General features: G+C 41.2%; 4 protein-coding genes and 1 long non-coding RNA gene across 7 annotated transcripts; 3 read left to right on the top strand and 2 right to left on the bottom strand.

Annotated features, from left to right (window-relative positions):
• Window positions 1-1,212: 1,212 nt before the first annotated feature.
• On the top strand, window positions 1,213-2,913 carry LOC307013093 (protein FAM181A-like). The gene is made up of 2 exons (XM_079640342.1): window positions 1,213-1,519; window positions 1,650-2,913. Exon 2 carries the CDS (start codon window positions 1,708-1,710, stop codon window positions 2,479-2,481), a length of 774 nt encoding a protein of 257 aa, XP_079496468.1. The 5' UTR covers window positions 1,213-1,519; window positions 1,650-1,707; the 3' UTR covers window positions 2,482-2,913.
• Window positions 2,870-10,773, bottom strand: LOC307013091 (ankyrin repeat and SOCS box protein 2-like). Of its 3 annotated transcripts, none has more exons than XM_079640340.1 (9): window positions 10,443-10,773; window positions 9,749-9,932; window positions 5,895-6,064; window positions 5,208-5,363; window positions 4,871-5,116; window positions 4,613-4,784; window positions 3,649-4,252; window positions 3,410-3,563; window positions 2,870-3,282 (listed from the first exon to the last, which is right to left on the bottom strand). In XM_079640340.1, the coding sequence occupies exons 2-9, from the start codon at window positions 9,868-9,870 to the stop codon at window positions 3,152-3,154; spliced, it is 1,755 nt and encodes a 584-aa protein (XP_079496466.1). In that variant the 5' UTR covers window positions 9,871-9,932; window positions 10,443-10,773; the 3' UTR covers window positions 2,870-3,151. The 3 variants fall into 3 exon arrangements, with proteins under 3 accessions (XP_079496466.1, XP_079496464.1, XP_079496465.1); XM_079640338.1 differs by lacking the exon at window positions 10,443-10,773 and adding an exon at window positions 10,052-10,370; XM_079640339.1 differs by lacking the exons at window positions 9,749-9,932; window positions 10,443-10,773 and adding an exon at window positions 6,355-6,772.
• Window positions 10,774-12,679: 1,906 nt separating this feature from the next.
• ccdc197 (coiled-coil domain containing 197) lies at window positions 12,680-16,716 on the top strand (the record flags this gene model as incomplete). The annotated part of the gene is made up of 12 exons (XM_079693255.1): window positions 12,680-12,978; window positions 13,090-13,135; window positions 13,213-13,389; window positions 13,501-13,658; window positions 13,747-13,829; window positions 13,932-14,104; window positions 14,195-14,305; window positions 14,407-14,523; window positions 14,606-14,723; window positions 16,317-16,397; window positions 16,503-16,621; window positions 16,696-16,716. The coding sequence occupies 10 exons, from the start codon at window positions 12,680-12,682 to the stop codon at window positions 16,394-16,396; spliced, it is 1,362 nt and encodes a 453-aa protein (XP_079549381.1). The 3' UTR covers window position 16,397; window positions 16,503-16,621; window positions 16,696-16,716.
• Window positions 12,793-16,364, bottom strand: LOC307046723. Its single transcript, XR_013810181.1, has 4 exons — window positions 16,225-16,364; window positions 14,577-14,689; window positions 13,937-14,065; window positions 12,793-12,922 (listed from the first exon to the last, which is right to left on the bottom strand). It is a non-coding gene; the product is annotated as an uncharacterized lncRNA (long non-coding RNA).
• LOC307046442 (ubiquitin thioesterase OTUB2-like) lies at window positions 16,441-17,881 on the top strand (the record flags this gene model as incomplete). Its single annotated transcript, XM_079692838.1, has 5 exons — window positions 16,441-16,461; window positions 16,503-16,621; window positions 16,696-16,780; window positions 17,363-17,554; window positions 17,675-17,881. 5 exons carry the CDS (start codon window positions 16,441-16,443, stop codon window positions 17,879-17,881), a joined length of 624 nt encoding a protein of 207 aa, XP_079548964.1.
• Window positions 17,882-17,894: the final 13 nt, after the last annotated feature.

Below are 17,894 nucleotides of genomic sequence, written 5' to 3'. Positions count from 1 at the left end.
TGGATAGGTACATAAAGAAGCAAGTAAAATGTATCATTTGGTTGAGTGTCTATCAGTTAAATCGGCTCAATCTTCCAAATATCTGAAAGGCTGGATAAACATCCTGTCCACCTGTCTTGCCACAAGGACAGCATCACATTGTGGGATTTATGGATGCCACTATGCTTCCTCTTTCTCCTTCACTTCAAAAGCACAGGAGTGGGGTGGCAGGCCAGGGGAGGGGAGCCCCATTGTTAATTGGCCTTTTCAGATGAACAGAGAGGTGAAGGAAAGAAGAAGAGAGGAGGACAAAAGGGTCCCATTGCCTCTTCAGAACAAGAGGGATGCACCGCCTGAAAAAGATAGACCAGCCAGAGCACATATAGACCTTCAGGGCTCTCCTCACACAACCTCAAACTGAGTGAATGAGGCAATCAATCATGTTAGCTGCAGCTCACTCCAAACAAATGGCCTGTAGCTTCCAGCCTGCAGATTGTTTTTTAAAAACCCTCTGTCCTGGTGCTAGAGTGGTTCAGAGTATATGCTTTAAGGGCAACATTCTGCACAAGTATGTGGTGTTACTTACCAGAAAAGCTTTTCCTCACATCTCAGGCCACTTCTGCTGCTGTTCAATGGGACGATAGGTACTCTTTTTCCACTTCAATAAGGGGATGAAGCTCAATTAGCATTTCACAAGTCCCCTTTCCTCCTCCATTGCAACCTTCCCCGCGGAGCCCATGCTTTCTCTGGGGATTGTCCTGTTTTGGGCCCTTGTTGCCGTTGGCAGGGTGACAGTATTCGAGTGTGCAAACTTGTGCTATTGTCCGCGGGCCAGAGGGAGCCATGGAGACCCCATAATATGACACAGGAAAATGTTTGCTGATGGCAATTCTATGGGCTTTGTCCGACTCTTTCTCCTTCATGACGACTCGATTTAAGTCTCTAAATGTTTGACTACAAATGCAGGAGTGCTATCCAGCTCCTTTCCCTTTGTCCCGCGAGGTTTGAATGAGTAATTCAGCCTTTGTGTCGCTCGATTGAGGGGGCAAACAGAAAGACAAGATTCTTGAGCGTTCAAGCCCCTTTCCATGGTTATGCACTCTTTAGATCCCCCCCTCACCAAATCCTACAGCTGACATCACTCCTGGGGAGGGTATGAGGGGCAGTTAAAAAACCCAACATTAAACGCTTCAGAATAAGGCAGAATGCAGGTATATTTCCGTGAAACTTGCACTCATTTTATTTTAAGCACACTTAGAATTTCTGGAGATATTGGGCCAACGCGCGGAAATCGCAGAGAAATATCGTATCCCCTCAGCGGCTTTTTCCAGGTCTCCATGACAACAATTTGCAATGGTGAAGAATTCGATACCGGGGGAGGCTGATTGGGGTGCATTGTGAGGGGCCTGGGGTCGCTGATTGGTTCAAGGAAAGCACCATAACTACAAGGAGTTTATATTCATTCAACTTGTTGAAGTGCTCCTACTGCAGCCTCGACAGAAGTCTGAGCTTGGACTGTGGCGGGATTCATCCAGGAGTGGTGAGTAAAGGGTTATTATTACTAACTGAGAGGCATCTAATTTAATTTACGCTTGAAAATATAATGTATATAAATAAAGAATAATGTGTAATTACGCATAGCCTAAGTTTGTTTTCTGATTTTCCTTTAGATGTTGATGGTGGACTACAACTCCAACATGGACTGATTTGATCCAAATCTATGCAAAAATGGCGAACGCGGACAGTGAGGTCAAGACGTTGCTGAATTTTGTCAATTTGGCCTCCAGCGATATCAAAGCGGCCTTGGACAAGTCAGCTCCTTGCAGACGCTCCGTGGATCACAGGAAATATCTGCAGAAACAACTGAAGCGTTTCTCTCAGAAGTACTCCAGAGTCCCCAGGTGCCACACGCACAGGTCTGCTGAGTTTGGGTGTGCAAAACCTGTGGGAGCCGCTAACCAGAGTGTGAAGGTCACAGAGAAGGCCAGCTTGGATGTTCAGTCTGCCGAAAAGGTGAGGAGCGCAACGGAGCAGGTGCCTATGAGGAAACGCCAGCTACCAGCCTCATTTTGGGAGGAACCTAAATTGACCCAAACTAAAGGAGACGACTCACATACAGGATTAAAGAAGAACCCTGCAGGGCCATGTGCGGGCAGTGAAAATGAAAATAAGAAGAGGAGTTATGATGATGACGCTAAGGTCACTCTGTCTGCGTCCAGTCGACGCAGCACTGCGGATAAAGACACTCTGAAAATGGACCTGAGCTCTCACCACTGTGTGAGTGTTTGCGGCTGCTGTCCCTTCCAGTACCACGGACACCAGGTCCTCCACAGTCACATTGTTGTCCCCCATCCTGCCCTTGGACTGTGGAGCAAAGCAGCAGAGACAGAGAGACCTGAGCATCCTTATGGACAGAAACTACACACGCACGTTGTGATCAAACCCATACCGACTAAACCCACCGTGCAGTCACCAATATTCAGTGTGTTTGGATTCATTTAATTACCCTACTAGTGGACCAGTCACACAAAAATGTGTAAATAGGACTAATTATTTTTGATTTTGTTATGTTTGTCTTAAACATTTGTACAAGAGACACTTCCTCAAGCACTTACTGGAGAGCAACATCTATTTTTCTTGTTTAAACCTAAAGGACTAAGTTGCACTTGCAGAATCACGTTCACTTTCATGCCAGTCTGATGCCTTCCAAGTTTCTGAACACTGACAGTAAGTCAAAAGGTTTTTACTTTCAGGTTTCTTCAGAGAATGATTGCTCTTTTTTTCCTGCAAATGAATGAGACCATCCTGTTTTAGTTTCTCTTTGAACCATGAGAATAGAATGTGGGACATAGATTGTTTTTTGTTTTCAAAGTAATTTTTGATAGTCACATTTGAAACAATTACTTTTATTTTTAAATAAATGATTCAACTTCCCTTCCTTTGGGCATTAGATTATTTTTGCTTTCATTGAGCATATCTTTGAAGCTACAAACACCCTGACGGACAGATTAAAGAAACTCATTGTCACGTTTCTTATGTTATAAATAGATATTTTATACATAGAGGATTGCATTTACAGATTGAAGATATCGGATGCAGCTAAAAAAAGAAACACAAAGGATAAATGTTGTCACATCTCTGATGCCGATATTGCTTGAAGTTCACTTTAAAGTCAGTCAGCCAGGCTTAGGTATCTGATCAGTCTGTCTGGCAGAGGTAGACTTGGGAGAGATTTCAGTCTGTGTCTCCCTATTTGTGTCCGAATCCTGAATCTGCAAAGGTGCATCAGTGGACGAGGTGACACTGTGGACAAGAAAAGGAGAAGAGATAAACAGGATCGTCCTCAGCATATTGGGCCACATTTGCGTTACATGATGAAGTGAAATATACATTTGCATGTCAGGAAGATAAGATTTTGTCAGATGCTTACATGACTTCCTCTTTACAGCAAGCCATTCTTCTCGGCTGTCCAACAGTTCAGTGAGCTTGCTGCATAGCTGAATGTTACCAACATGCTCCAGCAGCAGGTCTATGATCGGTCCAGCCCATTGACACATAACTGATGTGGACATCCACTCACAGAACTGAAAAAGAAAAACAAACTTATAAAGAACAACAAAAATCTCAGTTAATGTGAAATCCGGAAACTGTATTTGATTTTTTTCACACCTGTGTTTCTCTTTCTGACATTCCACTGCAGTTAAAAGGAAGCATATTGTCATTCTGTATTACAAATCCATTGTTGCCAACAGTTCTTATGTCTGATCCTGATGTTGTTGAGTGAGGGGCACAGCCGTATGTACAGGAAAAACAGGAGAGGGCATCACAGCCATTGTCCAAAAGGCACTTAAGTAGAGGCAGATTATTCATGCAGAGTGCAACAACAGCAGGGAACGTAGTGGCATAAGAGGGTAATCTGGCGCTGACATCGGCCCCTCTGTCCAGCAGTAGGGACACTGTGCTGACACAGCCCTGCCGTACAGCCATCAGCAGAGGACTGACCGGGTCTAAGCTTAGACTAGCACCAGCGTTCAGCAACACCTCTGCTGTCTTGGTGCTGCCGTTGGCAATAGCAAAGTACAGGGCTGTTGCTCTTCTATCCGCATACTGCATGGAGTGACTGCTGGCCAGCCTGGCATTTACGTCTGCACCTGTCTTGAGGAGCACAGCTGCCACCGTGTGTCTGTTGTGCTCTGCTGCCAGGTGGAGGGGGCTGACACAGCTGTGGCGGAGCCTGGCTCGACTTGTCACTGAGACAAGCATGGACACAATCCTGAATGCAAAGAGAGAACACAAAAAGACAACATATCATAGCTCGATTCAAAACAACTAAAGCTGTCTTCAACCAATAAATTATAATTTGACTAACACTGATATATTTGTGTTAAGTAAATCTTGTGTTAAACTGAGATGTGCTTTTAAGTCCTCAGTCATTCAGTAAAGAAAAACATATTTATCAACTTAAGACATCTTAGTCGATTAAGATCAAAACAACCAATTAGTTGATTAGGGGGGCAGCCAACAACAAAAATGTCTACATTATTCCCACACATTTTGTAACTGAATTTAAATTGTACATCTTGACCAATGTTGTCTCTTAAAATAATGCTTAATTAACAAGGTCTCAACTTACTCATGGTGTCCATATTGGGCAGCAATATGTAGTGGCAGCAGTCCTGAGTTATCGGGTTTGTTGGCATCTGCATGTTTAGTCAAAAGCACTGCCACACTTTCCTTGCCTCCATTTTTACTAGCCTCATGAAGCGCTGTGATGCCATCGCACGTCTGCATGTTCACATCTGCACCTAAAGAAAAATATTGTCACTTTACAGCCTTAAAATGGGGATCAGAAACGTGAAAAGGACGAATATTTGGAAGAAAATAAAGGTACCTTTCCCAATAAGGTAACACAGTGCCCTCATCTGTCCTCGCTGAGCTGCTACAATGAGAGGTGTGACGCTGTAGGTGTTCGATGGGTTGATTGTGGCCTGTGCACTTGTTAGGATCTCACAGATCTCAGTGTTGTCCCTGGATACAGCCTCGTGGAGGGCCGTCCAACCCTGACCACACCGCTGGTTCACAGTGGCCCCGTAGGAGAGAATGAGACTCACCATGTCCACATTCTCCAACTCACAGGCTACAGAAACAGACAAAACGCTCAGCTGTTATACAGTTACCAATAATGTGTTTTCCTAAGTCTATTGTAAAGATTGATTTCACAGCTGTACCTTTGTACAAAGGGGTTTCTTTGTTCTTGCTGCTGATGTCGGGGTCGGCGCCTGCCTCCAGAAGACACCGAACACATGACAAGTGTTCACACGACACAGCGAGCAGCAAGGCCGTCTGCTCCTGCAAGGTACGCTTGTCTAACGTACCTGGATGAGCTGGAGCAGAACATATACATATCACACAAACAGTCAGGTGTCTGGGTTCATTTCGCATAACAATTCTTTGAAAAGATAAATGTTTTTGTTTACCACTAAGCCAATGTGATTTAAAGGTCACCTATTATGCAAAATCCACTTTTTCATATTTTATACATAAACATGTGTAAAGAGAATCTGAAAGTTTCAGGAAAAAGATTAGCTCACTTTTTGTCCTGATCGATTTATATAAAAACCTGTCTGAAAATAAGCCGATCAGATTTTGGCCACTTTAAGATGTCATAACGATTTTTTGGCTTGTGCAACCATTAGCCAATAACCAACCAAGAGAATCAGCACTTTTGAAACAGGGCTGAAATAGAGGGGTTTATAGGATGCGACAATGCATGATCTGTTTGGTATGTCGAGCCAAACACGTCAGAGACATGTTTTGTATATATCTGAGATCTATAATATAATGATGAAAAACAGTATAATGGGCACCTTTAAACTGAACATATACACTGTACAGTAGTGCCTTTAACTTCATACCCTTCAGTAGGATCTTCAAGCACTCCGTCTCCCCACAGAAGGCAGCATCATGCAGAGGTATCCACCCATCTTTGTTCTCCTTCAGCAGGCTGAGAGGAGCGGATGTTGCTAGATCATTAACAGCCTTCACATCCCCTCTCCTGACGGCAAAGACCACTGGCTCAACATCCCTTGAAAAGAGAGATAAACAACACTTTCATTGAATTACACTTAAATGCAATTAAGGCAGACATCAGCAGAGCTTGAGGTCTGTAGTTTTCATGATATCATGGATTTGTAATCTTTATAGGTGAATATCTCGATGATTTAACCTAAATAAGCTAGCATGGTATTAAATCCATCATGATCAAACATGTCATATTCGTATACAATTACACAGAAACCTGAGTTGTACGCAAGGTATACACACACACATACAGCAGCACCCATATCAAAGAGCCCCCCACCACAAAAGACTCACTCCGGCTCTGACAGTGGGTCGCTCTGACTTTGTCCTCTCCTGCTATCTCCCCGCAGTCGCGACACCGCATTATTACATTTACCTCCAGCATTACGGAACTGAGATAAGTATTCCGAATAGCTGAATTTCGTCATTACTGATGATAGATTTCTCGGCAGTGTCTCCTCGTACAGCGGAGCCGCGTGCAGAGCCGAGCGGGGCTCAGCTGTGCTGCCGAGGATTATTTTGGGACTGTATTGTCAGGCGGCAGAGTGACCGTTTATCCATATATGTCAAGAGACTCGGACACCCAGAGATAAGGCAAGCAGCACTGGAGATAAAGCAGCCTGAGCCGAAATGTCTTTCTTTGCATGAAGCCTTTATTACATTGACCGCCTGTTCCCACATTAAACAGCCAGATAATAAAAAGCACGAGTCTTAAAGGGCACTTTGGGAAGAATAGGCCTAGTAGAAGAGGGAAAACACAAAACTTTAGTCATAACAATAAGTACTATAGAAGTAAAAGATAAACTCATCACAATACACGAGATAGCTCTACAAGGCACTGTTACATGCTATAGTTGGCTATATATTCTAGTCCTGTAGACAGGGCCGTCCCTGGTCAATTTGGTGCCCCAAGCGACATTGTGAGATGAAGCCCACCCCCCCACCGACAGGGGTGAAAAATTGTTTTTATAAAATATAATTCCTGTTTATTATTATCACTATCTACACAGTTACTTTTTAATACAGTGAGGTAAATGGTAAATGTGCATGTATGTCGTTCAGTATGCGTTTACAGGTGAATACGTCGGCATTTCCTGGATGCAAAGTCTTCGATAAGGCCATCGTATGACAGCTGCTGTGCCAACTGTGCGTTGATGCTTATGATAGCCAGGCCACTTAAGCGCTCTTGTGCCATTGACGACCGGAGGTACGTCTTCATAAGCTTCAGTTTGGAAAAGCTTCTCTCAGCAGACACAACTGTTACAGGAAGAGTTACTGCAATGCGGAGGGCAATCCAGAGATTTGGGTACAGTTCCTGTAACTCACTTTTGTGGAGAAATGACAACATCTCCAGAGCAGTTTTTAATATGATGAATGCAAATACACTTCTTCGACTAATAATAATCATAATCAATTCAATAATATGAATACTATATTATTTTATTATAATATAGTTGTAATATAGTCAAGACAAAACAGGCTTATTACATACTCAAAAACTGATATTTCTTAAATCTGTATTCAAATGTAGTTCCCTCTGTCAGCAATGTATCAACAACTACACACACACATTTCTATAAGTATTTCTCTGTGTTGTTGTTGACATGATGATGACTGTTAGGAGTTAAGGGGAGAGGCTGAGCATCACCATGAAATGTGCAAATTGACATAAAAATGAATTAAAGGGGGAAAAAATGCTCCATGTTTTTTAGGCTGTAAACTGTAACGGCCCGTCCACACAGCGGCGTGCGTTGACGCTTGGAGGTGGGCGTGTCTGAAAGCTTGGGAATCTTTTGAGAGCAACATGACCAACAACCAATCACATGAATCTCCCGCCCCTGACATACAGAGCAATAGCAATGTTAAAACGAAGTAAACTGGATATAAAATCCCCAAACACGCGAAAACCTACCAGTTTCACCCACTGTCTCTGCCACCTCCCTCCATGCCTGGCTCCTCCGGTTTGTATCCCGGTCGATGAACAGAGACTGATCATACAGCACCGGGTGATTCACTACCGCTATAATGAATTTTTCCTCCATTTTTTGGAATATGAGGAAATGACCTGCGTAGTCTCTCCCAGCATACACACGGTTTGATTGGCTAGCGCGTGTACTGGCAGATTTGCATAAACGGGATTTCATTGGCTGACGCTTCTGCCGAGGTGCCAAAAGTTGAACATTGCTCAACTTTTTAAGCGACGCAACGCCAGCGACGCAACGCCAGCGACGCGTTGCGTCGCTTCCCAAAAATGCAGTTCAGTAAAAAGTGACGTCGCCCCATTCAAAGTGAATGGTGATGCGTCAACGCACGCCGCTGTGTGGACGGGCCGTAACTGTTATGTAAGCCAACTAGACAGACAGTTGATCACTCTTCCTCCTGTACATTAGCAGATAAAAGGCATAAAATACTTGAATAAAAGGTAAATAAAGGAAAACATGCGTGGAGAACTGCGCACAAGCCGAGCTCATAAACCGAGGCCCCCTGCGCGAGGCCCCCTGCACAATGTGAGGCCCCATGCAGCCTGCATAATCGTCCTGTAGGGAGGGACGGCCCTGCCTGTAGACCACGTGTCCATAGGGACTATAATTCGAAGGTTACTGTTTTCAGTTAGTCCTCCTTAGGTCCTTTAATCAAGTAGACAAGGGCCGTTGCCAAGATTTTAGAGGCCATGGGTCTAAATTCCCCCACCTACCAATACACTCTTTAGAAAATAAAATAATGTTTTATTGCAGGTATTATTACAAAAACCTTAATGTTAAAGGTGGGGTATGTAATTTATTTCAGAAAACCCTTTTTGTCATATTCCATGGAATGCTCTTAACATCCCGATAGCAATCAATATATTAAATGCTTTGACAATAAATACATGAAAAATGCATCTGTGGAAGCCGTAGCGCTGTAAAAAGCATGACCAATCATTTTAGCCGGCCTGTTCGTGTGTGTTGGAGGAGGGGCTCTGTAAGGAAGTCTGAAGGAAGAGGCAGATTTTTTTCAGCTGTGTACTTTCAAATTCTAGCACACTCTAGCTGGTTTCTCCAAAATTACATACCCCACCTGTAAGTTCTGGCTTTATATGAATCTGCAGGAATTACATTTTTTAAATTATTTTCCATAATTATGCTTCCATAAGACGGTTCATAATTACTATTGAGAGAACTGAGTGACATTTAGCAGAATAGTTTGTCTGGCAAAACTAAAACGTATTTAAGGCAAACCATCCCATTCCCAAGTACATCATTATTTATGTTCATGACTGCACGGCATACCTCATGAGCTTCATGTGTCTTACCAATATTTGTTTGTTTTTTTAAATATGAAGCACATGATACTAGCTTGTAACCATACACATTCACTTAAAGCAGTCTTCAGTTTCTCCACTAGAGGGACCTGTTTTGTCTTTGACAATGGCAAGACATTGAAATAATAGCAGCATTAGTTTATATCTGCAGATTTCCATGTCAGCTTTTGTGGCAGAAAAAAATGGCTGTTGCAAAATCAGGCAATCTGCTGATACTAATGGAAAAAACATTTTGGCCACATTTCCCTTCCTGAATTGGCACATAAAACAACGTATTTAAGGATCGTTTAATATTAGCACGTGCAAATAAATACCATGGGTATGTGCATACTGTGGAATTTTTCTTATAAAAAAGTGAATTCATAAATTAATCTGACAAATCCTCACCTGAGCAAGTTTGATGTTGTGTGGTCTGAAGTGTGGAGACTGAGGGAGCAGACAGCCAGTCTGTGTTTGATATCATTGTTTAGTCTCTTGTAAAGAGACCTGGATCTGCTGACTGTAATCATCACGGGAGGAGATGTGTTGTCCAGTTTGAGGACCGGGACATCCAACAGTGAGCTGCTGTCCTCTTCACAGAAAGGAAGAATAGGATCCAAAACAACAGATCAATAAACCAAAGTCAGAACACTTACAGCAGCAATTGTAAAAACAGGTTTGCAAAGAATCTAAAACCAAAGGATAACATACCAACATGCATAGTAGATCGCACACGTTCATACTGAATTAGAGACCAAGCTCATTTGACAGAGCTGAGAGCAGCAGCTCAGGCAATGAAGATGGAAGCCTTTTAAGGGCATGTTCAACTGTGTTTGATTCCAGTTGATGCTGCTGCTCTAGAGGCTACGCTGAGGTCAGGTTGTGTGTCGTGTAACAGTCAGTTATCCAGCAGAAAGTTGGCACAAGAATAACAAATAAACCTGGACTTTATATGTTCAGCTACGACTAAGATCAATGGACTTTGAATGTTGTATGTAATGCATACACACAGATAGAGTGAACATCTGAGCACATTTGAATGAGTATGTGTTTACAACGGTTTAAAAAGGTGTAAAGCTTTAATTCAGAGACTTCAACTCACCACATGACAGTGTTCCTCATCCTCGTTCCCAGAAGCTGCTTTAACTTTACAAATGTATCCACCTCAGTAACAACAAAAACAACAACAACAGTATCCTCTGTCGTCTCAGCTCTGATTGTTAGGAAGATGAAGTGAGAAAATGTGCACACAACCCCGACAGATTCTTTTTGTTTCACAATCCCTTCTGAGGACGTGTTCTAAAATGCTTCCTGCATCTAAACTGGAAGTGGCGTCTTCTGGTTAACGTGACACAAACAAGTCCATCAGCTTATCTATTTACAGCTGGAGGAAGTAAACAGTGATGACAAGCTCTGAGGCTGTTTCTAAATGTCTCTGGAGCCCCACATATTTTGGCAAACAAAGACAGACTTGATTATTTAACTATATTTTGAGAGTTGCACCAGTATTTTATTCAAGGTAATACTACAAGTCCAGCCAGTACCCACACTACGAACACACTAAACACAGTGTTACTTGTTACTGTAAATCCTTACCAATGTGTCGCTTTATATTTAAGATATATATATTGCAGATATATTTATTCAAACTAAAATATATATAAAATCCATATTGATCTGTCTACCTAGTCTAATGGAGTGGACACAATACTAGTAACACACAAAAATAATTTAACCTCACAACTAACCCCTCCTAAAACACCAAAATGTCAATGAGCACTTCTCTGTAAGCAAATTTAGAGCGGCAGTTGTTGATTTTGAGGATAGTGGAAATACTGATTGGTCCTGTTTAATAATAAAAAGTTACATCTTTACAATCTGGCAAGTTCTCATAACCTCATAACATTACCAGCATGGTTCTCTGTTTGACTGTGTAATTATAGACCTTTTGCAAAGACATGACTTGTTTTAGTGACAAAGTTTTCATTACTAGGCTAGTTAACCATGTCCTTGCCACATTTAAGTGTCAACAAGCCTTGTCAGTGTAGTTTTCCTGCTATAGCTAGTCAGATTCTCTACCGGGAAATGTTGTTTATTGGTATAACTAATGCAAATGAAGCCATCGTTATTGTTATTTATTTACCATGTGCTATATCCTGTTGAAGAATTTCCAAAAATCCTTTCACTGATCAGAAGGATGCATGCTAAATTCGAAACCAAAGCCTTTTTTCATATTCTTCTGCTAAAGGGGAAATGTTTTCTGTGCTTACTCAAATCTGAAGTTAGAACATGTAGTTACTTTGTTTTTGGATGTCAGGACTAGTTTTGAAATCACTCAGTCAAGTCGTGTGATGTGAAAACCTAAAAACCTCAAGTGATATAGGCCAAGAACAGGCCTTTCACTAAAGAAGCCTTCTTGTATCAATTGAAACGTTTCAAAAATAAAAATAGTTGTATATCGGAAAAATCTTGAATTTTCAATGACCGAAAAGCACTGGAAATACTTTGTAAAGCCTTTGTGTTTTATTTGAAAAGGTTTTAAAACAATGATTTGGTCAAATTCAGTCAAATTATCATTCAAAGCAGACTGATAAAATATGTCCAAAACATGTCTGAAAAAGGGATCATTATTGGAAAGTTGGAAAAACTGGAGGCTTTTTTCTATACATTTGTTCTACCTTACTATCATAAGGATCGGGTGGATAAATTCTTAAAGTATTGATAGGCTACTAAATCTTATAGTACCGAAATTAGAACCAAGAGGGTAAACAATTTCCCATCTCATGCAAGATCACATTATGGGATCACAAACACACCTCTGCTATTGTTGTATTCACCTCTTTTGTAAAATAAAAAGAATCCTTATGTTTCACAAATTATTTGAACTGGTAAAAGTAGCCAGCATCAGCCTAATAATAATAATAATAATAATAAGTTAACCTTATAAATCGCGACACATTCATCTAACAAAATAGTACAAAGCTTCTGTTAACATTATAGAATAACCAATAGTTGTATTCATAGTGATTATAAACATGCAAAACCACATGTTGAGGTATTGACCAATGACCACACCTAATTATCATTTCATGATAACATTAGGTTGATTATGGGACATATCTCACTGGTAAACTTTGCAAAGTAGCCGCATTTATCATGTGAACCAGATAACGGTGCACCCCAAACCCTTCCTGAAAGTCAGAGTCAGCAGAGTTTTGGACTTGATTCACGGTTCTCTGGATTTATAGCGGAGTGAGCGCTCTTCATTCTCCCCTCGTCTCGGACCTCTCGATCTCAATTCTCAGTCAATGAAACAGAACGTCCTCTCTGGCAGTTGCCATGACAACGGAGAAACGATCCCGGCGCATTCCCCGTTGTCACCCCTGCGGTTCCCAGGCAACAGCTACACAAATCCAGGAAAACATCCGGAAAGACCCTCGGTCGTCCTTCAGGTCGCCAGAACTTGGAATATTTACAAGGACTTGTTTACTCATCGGTATTCCTGGACAATATATTTGCAATAAAACAAACATGACGACTTCTTCCCTTGGTGCGTTAGATCCCGGCGACCCTCGTCTAAAACTGAGGGTGGAAAACAGAATACAAAATATTTTTGTAACACAATCGGAGGACAACAGGTACTGTGCTTTCATTATAGGGCCACAATGAGCAGTCAACTCCCTTTTCTCAACAACACATTTATAAATGTTTGGATTGAATGGTGTTGTCATTGAACATTTTCTCCTCAGGAACCAAAAGGAGGAACATATTAACCACATACCTGTTGTGACAGAGGTAAGATTGTCATAATAACAAAATGATAGAATGTGATTATTAAGATATTTTAGGAAGACTTTTAGTGTTTTGCTTAGACTTCAGGCAGAGTCCTCGAGGCGGGGGTGAACACTTTACAAAAGACCCTGGTTCTGAAGAAACAGGCTGAGTTGGACGTGGTGGATCAGCAACTTGCAGTAAAACGAGCATTGTTTAAGAGCCGTGTGGAGTGTCTAGCTCAGAGAAGGTCTGAACTGGAATTAAAATTACAGCAGGTAATTTTAAACCCCCTAAAAGTAAATAAAAGCATGAATGATCCAATGGATATTTGCTGATGGCATTTGCCTAATATTACGCATGCCCTTGGGGTCTGTTTTTCCACCCAGACTCAAGAGAGGGCTATCAAGTTTGAAAAGTTTGTGGCTGAAAATGAAGCGAAGCAACGCCGAGCACTGAAGAATTATGAGGCCGCACGGGAGCTGAACATTTCAAAACAGAGAGAGATAGAAGCTCACACAGAACAGTTCAAACAACTTAAAGCCAGGTGAGAATCTTCAAAACCAAGCCTTAATGTAAAGATATTGCTAATTTAGACACCCTATGCCTCAGTTATACCATATCTCCATTCACAGACATCAAGTTTTAAAGGAGAGAATGGCAAAACACAAAATCTTTGAGGACTACTTGATGAAAACGCTAGATTTTCTCCCCAGTAGTAAGTTAAACTGACTTGAACTATAAGCAACTTTTACATGAACCTGTAGTGTTTATTCTACACAAAGGTTGTAAGATGGAACAAACTGCATATCTCTTTCAGCTTACCTCGATAATGGGTCTGAATCTTTGGTGATGCCCATCATTCGGCGCCATGAGACCCTGTCCATCACCCACCGGGACCTGCTACAGCGTTGGGGACATCTGGAGGAGGAGGTGGAGCAGGGCCAGCGACAACTGCAGATCATGAAGCAGGAGCACAGTATTAAAAGATTGGTCAGACACACAGAACATGACAGGAACTTTGCATAAATGTACAGTGTTTGTGAATTAAAAATCTATTTAGAAAGTTAACATGTGTTGCAGATGGCCAATAAGGAACTTTCTGAGCTCCAGAGTGAGTTAGAAACCCTCAAAGAGAAGAACGAGCAGGCAGAGGTTAACCTGCTGATGGAGCAAGGCCTGTCCAGAGAGAAGGTATATGCTTTTATGATGAGAGATGGAAATTACCAGTGGAAATGATTTTCAGATAGGACTTTTTGGATATAAATGGTGTCAAATGTGTCATTATCACTCAGGTTAAGGAAGTAGGCTGCTTGCTTATGGCCATCAACAACCTGGCCGACCTGTGTTATATAGCAACATATGGACCTCTGGAAAACATGAACATACTGACAAAGATGGACATGGTGAAGGTATGTTGGTTATTACCCGGTACTCATACAGTTATTCATGTTCCTTTCCTTACCTTTTAACTTATGAAGAGTATGATTTCAGGAGTACATCCAGGACAAGGCAGACACAGAGAGGAGAGCGAGGAGACTGATGGAGTCGGGGTCTGCTATCACAAGTAGAACCGCTCTGACAGACAAAAGAGAGAAAGGATCAATCAAAAGTATGGGCAGTAAAACACAAATAAAAAATTCAAGTAAAGTCAGTAGAAAGAGTGATGTATAATGTTTACAATTTACCATGGTGTCTGTCACTGCTTGGAGTGTAACAACCAATGACCAGGATGAAGAATGTAAGGGCTGCATTAAAGTTTGACAAATAAACAAATCTAAGTCAATGGACTCTTATGGCAGCATTTTCAGTACAAATAAACAACGGTAATGTTTGTGATGCACTCAACTTTGCACTTCAAATGTAAACATATTATTGAAAATGAGGTGATCGAGTTTATTCATCAGAACTTTGTAAATGTGTATCTATGGAACATTGCGATAGTTGCATTTTGAAAACAAATGTTTACAATCAAATGAAGCTGTCAGACCAGAAATCAACACCCATCATAATGGCATATACATTGGTATGTATGAGATTTCTAACATAGATTATACAAACAACAATGAGAAAAAAAGTATTTTCAATGATGTATCATAAATATTTTTGTGATATTCTGCGTTTTATATATTAGTACATTAATTAGATTAAATATAGTACAGCAGAGAGTGACTTTTTGTTTTGTAAATCCCAAATACAACACTGCATGATGCATCCATTTGTCATACTCTTTAAACAAAGTTTGTGTTTGAATTAGCTTGTATGTTCACAACTAACTCTTGATTGTGGCCTCCTCCATGTTGTCAAACACTGCTACACAGGTTTTCTTACCACCTTCTGGTGCAGAAGTCAATTATGTTGCAATGCTCCTCTGGGCAGTGCAGTTAAATAGGAAAACATGTTCAGACACATGCAGCTTTTTTCAGGCGTTTATGTTGTCAGTGCTTTTGTCGGGCTATTAGTGCATGTATTTATTTTTAAATACTTGTAATTAATGTAAGTTTTTTGTTTGTATGATACTTCCCACTTTTACGTTCCTACATTTCAGGAGAAAATATTAAAGTAAGTAAATAATGTAAGAGCCTCAGTTTCATTTCATTTTGAGTTCCAAAACAAAACAAATATGATGCAAAGTAGTGTAAATCAGCCACAGCTTGCCCCACAAAAAAACCTATAAAATTATCTTCTTTGAGAATAATTTGCTTATCATTTTTGCTGTATTTTAATGCAATAAACATTTTTGACAGAAGCTTTGCACGCAAGTATTGCTTTCGAAACTGTCGATCACTCTAGTTTACATGTCCAATTATGGAAATGGAAAACCCACAATACGCTGATGTGGTCTGTCGCACATTGAGCCATAACATGTTTCACTGGTTATTGGTTATTCTTTTTTTAGTTAATGTTTTGCTTTACGACTCTTTCGGTTACAAAACGTCCCGTACCAAAGGCATGACGCCAGCATTAAACAGCCGTGTACTGTCCCTTTAACAGGAACACGTGGTACCTGCAAACATCCGGTTATTCAGAAAATGGAAATAAGATTGCAACAATGTTTTGACACGCAGTTTTGAAGCACGGATTCTTGCTTAACTGTAATTACGTTTTCTTACCGTGTTTCCATTTTGTTGTAATCCGAAGGTCCGTCGTTCGGGCCCGGAAACAGTTTGGTCCGAAAATAGTAAAGCTGTTTGTTTCTCGACAGATGGAGGCAGGCAGCCTTGTCTCATACCGAGAGGACATTTCTACGCTGTTCCCCGAGCACACGCCCGGTGCCAAATATAAAGTATGACATTTATTTGGGGTGGGGTCGTTTACTGTATGTGGTCATGGTCTCCCTTCCTAAATCAGTGTCCGCCCCATATTAATCCCACCTATTGTCCTTTGTTAGGATTTAAGCAGCCAGTTCCACACCGTCAGACAAGTGCGCGGAGATGGAAACTGCTTCTACAGAGCCCTCTTCTTCTCATACTTGGAGTCAGTCTTACACAACCCCAGGGCTCTGCAGAGGTCAGTTATCATTTTTGCCATTCAAATAAACGGAACTCACTGTTTATTCAAAGAGGCCTTGTTTTACGTTGCAGGTTTAGGGAGAAAATCCTTCAAACCTGTGAAGACTTCTCTACTGCGGGATTTGATGAGAGTTCCTTCAAGCACCACCTGAATACAGTAAATGATGTATTTCCTTTCACGTTCTGTTTACTTACCAGGTAGCCTTAGGTGAGTAAAGCACTAATTCTTATAACCCTGGAAAATACAATTCATTAAATTGCTATGACGTGAGAACACTAGGCGGAATTCATTGTTTGAAAATAGTTCAAATAAAAAAATGTTCAAGCAATAAAACAAGGTTAGGCAGATGACTGATTATTAGTTTGGTCCTTTGGTTAGGCCACAACTGATACAACAAAGGTAGTGTTGGACATAATGCATGCTAAATGCACAGAATTGGAATCCTGGGACAAGACAGGTATAATACTCAAGATAAAAGAGAATGATTTTGTGGTATGAATCTCTGAAGTCTGATACTTGGATCAGCTGCTGAGCTACATTTAATTGACAAGCTTTCCACATAAAGTAGGTCATTACTGCAATTCAAAACCCATTGGACTTGGTGAATTTAGTTTTCTGGCAATTATCCATTATTTGGAACGGATACATTTCTTTTTTAATCCACAGGGAACGAAAATGTAGAGTATTCATGGGAGAACACTTTTTTGACAATGTTAGTAATTGTTTGTTTTCTTGAAGGTTGTTACTGTTCTGGAGCAGTGTCAGGCTGATGAGCAGGAAGACACGCTGCTCAGGCTCTTCAATGAGCAGAGGACATCTGACAGTGTGGTGCAATATCTCAGGCTGCTCACCTCAGCACACCTTCAAAACCAGGCAGAGTTCTTCTGCCACTTTGTGGAGGCGCCCAATCTACTAGTCTACTGTCATCAGGTTAGTTCAAACTGTTGCTGCTATCCAGTGAAAAGAAGAGTTGATAGTTAATTAAGTGTTTTAACAGAAGATAAGTCTAGGAATTATAACTGTCAGATTTGGTAATGTCTCTTCTTTCAGGAAGTGGAGGCCATGGCGATGGAGTGCGATCATGTGGATATCTTAGCTCTGTCACAGGCTCTGGATATTTGCATCCACATCGTCTCCATGGAGGGGGATGAGCAGCAGCTGGCTCACCACGTCATTCCAGAGGGTGCCGAACCCTCCCTGCACCTCCTCTACCAGACTTCACATTATAACATTCTCTACCCGCGACTTCAACACTGACCAGAGATCCACC

This window comes from Notothenia rossii (assembly GCF_949606895.1).
Source record: "Notothenia rossii genome assembly, chromosome: 7".
Taxonomy (NCBI): Eukaryota; Metazoa; Chordata; class Actinopteri; order Perciformes; family Nototheniidae; genus Notothenia; species Notothenia rossii.
The sequence above is the reverse complement of the archived record's forward strand: the minus strand, read 5'-3'. Positions and strand labels throughout refer to the sequence as shown.

Coding starts and splice junctions, on each gene's coding strand:
- LOC307013093 (XM_079640342.1), top strand. CDS start 1,708: ATGGCGAACGCGGACAGTGAGGTCAAGACGTTGCTGAATTTTGTCAAT.
- LOC307013091 (XM_079640338.1), bottom strand. Junction 6,065..9,748: donor ACAACATCAAACTTGCTCAG/GTGAGGATTTGT, acceptor TCTCTTTTCAAG/GGATGTTGAGCCAGTGGTCT. Junction 3,564..3,648: donor TGTCAGAAAGAGAAACACAG/GTGTGAAAAAAA, acceptor TTTCTTTTTCAG/TTCTGTGAGTGGATGTCCAC.